We start from the raw sequence: 6,371 nt of genomic DNA, 5'->3' as shown, positions 1-6,371 counted from the left end.
GCTGAAAATCAATCCGGGAATTAGTCTAATAAGTCAAAGTAAGACAGGATGTGAGCTGACATATCAGAGCAACAGGACAGCTGGAGCACTAGACTAGACGTCCCAGTCATCATTCATGCCATTGTTCTATTGCCGAGTGTGTGTGAGTGTGTGTGTGTTTAGACAGTGGCTTTATAAATTTGAAACAACATAAAGCTTATACAAGGAGTAAATTCCAAACAGAAATAGTCTGAGGGCCCAGAAGGCCCGTATCCATTGGGCACCTGGGTCCATTGTGGTCATCCAGGCGAACACGGCAGTGCATGCTCGTGGGTTCTGGTCGGATCCGGATTGTGATGATGTCAAATGGAACCTCGGAGTGATACTCCTTCACCCAGGGCTTAAAGGGCGGCGTCAGCAGCAGGGGAGGGTCCGTGTAGATCTGCCGGAGATGAGGTTCCGCACACCGCTCTACACGTCAGCAAAAGCATTTCATCCAAACCATTAACAGCGACAATATGCGTGCTTCTACTATACCATTCCAATGAAATATTATTTCATAAGCTGAAATGATACAAATATTACTAAATACAACAGAGCACTGAAGTGACGCCAGCGTGATTCTTTGAGCAGTTGACACGTGTTAAGTACCTGACTCCGATGGGTCTGGACTCCACTTCTTGTGACCCAGGCTAGCTGAATCATCTTTGCTGTGGGAAAATTTGTCAATATTGTTTCAGATTGAGGTAAGACCCTCAGTCAGCTGTGTATACCTGCCCCGCTCACTAGTGATGGAGATTGACCATCCCTAAGTTAAATATAGGCAAATAAATAAGGCAAATAATAATTAATCTTAATACTTTAACTCAACGAGATAATTGAATGAAAAGCCTTGAAACATTTATTAAAAATTCCTATAAGATGACCTACTACCTGAGTGAACTGAAACTGTGGAATAAGGGCAGGTATGTGGGGTGAAATAGTGTGTGTTCACAGGCACGCCTGTGATGTTGGTGTTACCTCTCCGTGGGGATTCTCAGGGTGTAGGATGAGCTGAGTCCTTCAAGTAGGACCATGAGACCTGCTCCCATCCCAGAGTGCGCTGCACCAGGGAATCGTTGAATGAGATCATGCTGAAGATCTGAGAAATGAGATGATCTGGGGAACAGCTGCAAAGACACAAGTACACACACACACACACACACACACACACACACACACACACACACACACACACACACACACACACACACACACACTAATAATTCACAGAATCCAACAACGGCTATTCAATAAATCAGGATAAGACGACAGGAGACCAAGCCCAGGAAGGCGAATATTGCAGGACAGCGTCCTGCTGGAGGTCCTGCGCAGCATGACAGCATCCTGCTGGAGGTCCTGCCCAGCACAAGAACGCCCTGCTGGAGGTCCTGCGCAGCATGAGAGTGCACCGCATTCTGCCAGTACTAAGTGTGACTAGCACTGCCTCACATCACAGCAAACCACAGTATCCTACCATATCAAAGCTCCCAGGTCTTGTCAGCTGCTCATAGAACTGAAGCAGGATCTGCAGTTCATCTGCGGCCACACACAGACCGTTGCTTCTCTCACAGCCTCCGGACTGCGAAGAGACAGAAATAAAAAGGCATTTTATCGGTATAGGAAATCTAATAAACTGGAAACTCTACAGAGGACACTTAACCTATTACATGGACTAATGATAACGAGGAGAAATTGGAAACTAAGCACAGTGTAGGCTTTATACTGTTAGAAGCACTAAACTGTAAAGCACATAAAAATGAATAATATTAATTTAATTATTCATTTAAATTCATTTGTTTATATAGTGCTTTTAAAAGCAAGTTTACAAAAGGGCTTTATAAAGTCATTCAAATGTATTAAAACCCAAAGAGAAAAGACAAATAAACAAAACAAATCAATCTTAAAAAACATAATTTAAATAACAAAAATCCAATTTAGCAAAAAAAATTATAATTTGAAGGATCAAACTATCAGAAAACTGATGACACTGAATAATAGATTTCTTTTTTTTTAATCAAAATTGTTGCGCGTGTGTTCATAACTTCACATATTTCAAAACTGGTCATAAATGCATTATTCTTGATCTGGAAGAATATATTGGAGAAATTTAGGATTGGGTATTTTGTTTATTTGTTTTAAAGAAAATTCTTTACCTTGATTATAGTTGCATCCTCAGCACTTTGTGAACTGTTCTCACTGGTGCATGGTGGGAACAGTAGTTTTAACATATCTTCTAATATATATTCTTTGGTGATTTGCCCATCAAAGTCTGGATCTTTCATACCATCAAAGCACAAGCCAGTCTGTACCTGGGAGAAAAAGAGAGAAAAACGAGTCCAAAATGAGACAGAGGAAAAATGTGTTGGGCTGTGCTGCCATCTAGTGGTCAAAGTTGATTCGCGCTTACAAAAACACAGCGCTTAAAATAAGGCGATTTCTACCGGCTCAAATACTATAATGGCATTTTCCAACAGTGTGGTACATGTGGGGGTAATTTTGTACCGAGATCAGGAGTGACACTAACTCCTGGAACATAACTTATACATCTTATAAACGTAATTAATATAGCTGGAGATACACATACTAAAAATACATCTACCATATTTGAATTAATCATTCATCATATTGGCTATTATATATATATATAGACAAAATACATTTTTAGGCATTTATATATATTTTTTTTTTTTTTCAAGGAATTGGTTGCTGCATGAATAAGTAAACTGTCGGTGCTAAGTGTGTTATGAGTGTGGACATTAGGATCACGGTCTCACCTTCACTACCACAGGATACACAGAGGCATCATAGTGCAAAGTGAAGGTCAGCATCTGAAAACACAGGCGGCACCTGCAGCACAAAAAATAGTGCTCAAGTATGTGTGTGTGTGCGTGCGCACGGGTGTGTGTGCGTGCGTGCTAAAGAAGGACCTCTGTGAGCTGGATTCAGCCGTGGCAAGAACAGCAGCTGTCAGAACATCATCGATGACTTGATTCATGTGTTCATAAGCAGGCAGGCAGAGGGTGGGGCCTAGGTGCTCAGTGAAGAACCCTAGCAGCTAGAAAACACACACACACACACACACACACACACACACACACACACACACACACACACACACACACATACACACACGCGCACACGCACACACACAGACACACACACAGACACACACACAGACACACACACAGACACACACACACACACACACACACACACACACACACACACACACACACACAGGATGGACGTGTTGGCATATGAAGAACATGTGCCTCTCCACCAGCAGGTGGCAATACAGCCCCAGAGTATAATGGAGATGCTTCCTTCAGACTGATTGCTCTGGCGTGACTGTCCTCAACTGTTGGATGTCGACAAGTGCCTTGTCAGACAGGAAGTGAACAAAATCTCCCAGCATGTTACTAGCACCCTGTTAGTCAGGGAGGTGCCCTTTTCACACCTGACACTGGAAGACCTGTGCACATGGATACTTCTAAGGGGTTCAAATGTAATAGCTGAACGAAGACCAGTTAGACAGGTTTAAAAAGAGACTGGATGCTTCTAGACCGAATGCACTGTTTGTTCCATTATTTTTTATTATATACACAATTAGAATATAATGTCATGGTCTGGGTCTGAGTTTATAGTGTAATAACATGCCTCATTCTTCACAAACAAATATTTGGAAGTCTGACACTAAACATATTGGTTTTACATTTTGAACATCTCAGAATAACTGAGGGCAAAGAGCAAAGCGATCAGCACATTTAAACAGCTCACAGGAGGCAACATCTTAAACACCTGAGATAAACCGCTTCAGGTCTGGCTGCCATAATCTGTTTAACTGTAAGAATTCATATCACATAAAAGGACGAATGGAAAAAAGATAATTAATACCTGTATTTCATGCTATTTTGACAGCTGCAAATTTTGTAAGATCAAATGTACTTAGTAAGATACTTGAGGAAATGATGAAAAGCAGTTTGAGGGAGAAACCACCCAGTTGCACATTATGCACTATGAAGAAAAAAAAAGAATCTAAAACCACAAGCCATAGGCAATGACTATCATCTCAGTAGGTGGCAGTAGTGTTAAAGAGTTTGTTTAACATTTTGAAACGATGCAGATGAAATGTCTTCGCCCTGCGTTATCTTCCCACAGACAAACTCGGAGTTGTCTGACTGGTCTGTGCCAATGGTCCTCTCAGCACCCAAATAAACAAGCACACAGGCATGAAATTGTGCGCGCACACACACACATGCATGCATTGCACACACACACACACACACACACACAGACACACACAAAGAAACCCTAGCATTTGTTTTAAACACTTGAACATGTCTTGCATCCTTCTTCAGCCCCACATGTGGCTTCAAGCTGTTTATTGGCTTGATGTGTGTGAAGTTTGTTCATCTGAAATCTCACATGTGGACACACACGTGCACTAGCAGATGTGCCCCCCCTCCCCCAACACACACACACACACACACACACACACACACACACATTCCTTCTCGCTTCCAGTCTGTCCCTGTGATGAGAGCATCAATACACAGATGTACAAGTTTATTGTGCATCCCGTGTGGTGAGTTTTAACTGCACCCAGCGGGGCCAGATCTTTATGTTGCTATTGCATTTGAGGAACCCTGCTTTCCTTTGTCTGCTCTTTCCTCCAAAGGTTCCTGCATTTCTAGGGAATGATTTTAATAATGATAAAATGTTCACTACTCACAGCACAAAGCAAATAAGTTGATTAAGACGATCTGAAAGGTTGGACAGAACATTTAGTGTGATAGCTGACCGTGAAATCTATTTAGACCTGCTCAGACCTGTATTGGCTTAACCTTCAGTGTGCATGAATCATTAAAGCATCAAATCTGTCCTCAGGATGAAGAACTGAACAGCGTGTGTTTGCTTTCCTTCTCTCATTCATGTTAGTGGTGTAGGAGAATGGCTAGCTATCAGACTGGAAGGGCAACTTTACCTTGGTGGGGTAACTGTTTTTCTCCAGGTGAGTCCTAACCAGGCCTGTATGGTGGATAAACGCGGTCAGGGGCATCACTGATGTAACCATGACATACACATTCACCGTAGCAACCAGGCCCTGATTGGCTAAGGGGCTGGATTGGGCACGTAGGCTCCTAAAAGATATGGGATTAGAGGTGGGTATGAAGACCATGTATAACAAGTAACAGACAGCACTCTGAATCTGTAACAGACAGCACTCTGAATCTGTAACAGACAGCACTCTGAATCTGTAACAGACAGCACTCTGAATCTGTAACAGACAGCACTCTGAATCTGTAACAGACAGCACTCTGAATCTGTAACAGACAAGGCATCTGACCCTTCGTTTCCAGTGCGATGGGGAGTCCCCTCCTGATCCAGCCTGGAGGGAGCGCAGGCAGATGGAATTATGGGTAATGACAGTCCTGACAATCAAAAAGGAAAAGAAGGAAATTAGTTCAAACCCTTGCAGTCTGTGAGGATGCAATTCCCACGCCCTACCCATCTGCCGATTGCAACAGTCAGCCACAGCCAGCTGCAAGGGCTTGAGCTACTGCGAGGAACGTCCCACGAGGGTTCCTGAAGCTGCTCCGAAACACCTGCCACTGCATCCACAGCTCCACCAGGTTTCCTTTACCACACAGTCTTAAAGGCAAACACGGGAGGAGCACATCGGCCGCGCAGTCTGTTATAGACATAAATAAATCTTCTCAAATGGCCCTAATTTAGCAGGTAAGAATAAGGACGTGGGGGTGTGTGAATGAGGTAAGGTGTTTATGAGTGTGATGAACATGAGGGGACTGGAGATGTGTGAGCACAGACAACATGTGTGGATAAGTGCAGCAGTATGTAAGACGTGTGGATGCTTCCATCACCAAATGCCTTGATGATATCTCACATATGTCGAGTGTAATACTGAGGCAGAGCGCTAGTAATAAAAATACCTCTGAAGCCTAGACACAGTGGCAATAAACACACACAAAATATGCACACACACACACACACACACACACACACACACATACACACACACAGGCTTGGGAAAACATGGAAAATTCATAAATGTGTTCATGATCCATGGTTCTTCCAGGGCCCTTAACCAGTACCCGAGTGTGAGAGAATTACTGAACCTGCAGACGGGTCAACCAGAGAGACAAGTACCCTGTGCGTGTGTGTGCGTGCGCGCGTGCATGCATGTGTGTGTGTTTTCCATGCCTCCAGATGTAATCACGAAAAAGACAACCTTCCTAGCTACCCCTCAAACTGCCGGGACTCAAGCACCCATCCCTGTTTGTGTGGGCGTCTGGCCAGCAGGAAAAGCCAATATTGTTCCAGACCTGGAG

General features: G+C 43.4%; 1 protein-coding gene across 3 annotated transcripts in view; it reads right to left on the bottom strand.

Annotated features, from left to right (window-relative positions):
- cped1 (cadherin-like and PC-esterase domain containing 1) overlaps window positions 1–6,371 on the bottom strand; it is a 44,538-nt gene that overhangs the window by 24,943 nt on the left and 13,224 nt on the right. For all 3 annotated transcript variants that reach the window (XM_081722412.1, XM_081722411.1, XM_027018616.3), the window contains exons 5-13: window positions 5,369–5,453; window positions 5,006–5,162; window positions 2,949–3,076; window positions 2,796–2,868; window positions 2,175–2,330; window positions 1,496–1,600; window positions 1,000–1,148; window positions 631–689; window positions 264–450 (exon numbers count right to left, since the gene is read on the bottom strand). In XM_081722412.1, coding sequence (XP_081578538.1) covers window positions 264–450; window positions 631–689; window positions 1,000–1,148; window positions 1,496–1,600; window positions 2,175–2,330; window positions 2,796–2,868; window positions 2,949–3,076; window positions 5,006–5,162; window positions 5,369–5,453 — 1,099 coding nt within the window. The remainder of the gene's footprint in view (window positions 1–263; window positions 451–630; window positions 690–999; window positions 1,149–1,495; window positions 1,601–2,174; window positions 2,331–2,795; window positions 2,869–2,948; window positions 3,077–5,005; window positions 5,163–5,368; window positions 5,454–6,371) is intronic.

Source organism: Electrophorus electricus, chromosome 11 (assembly GCF_041902795.1).
Source record: "Electrophorus electricus isolate QZ-2024a chromosome 11, ASM4190279v1, whole genome shotgun sequence".
Lineage (NCBI taxonomy): Eukaryota > Metazoa > Chordata > Actinopteri > Gymnotiformes > Gymnotidae > Electrophorus > Electrophorus electricus.
The sequence above is the reverse complement of the archived record's forward strand: the minus strand, read 5'-3'. Positions and strand labels throughout refer to the sequence as shown.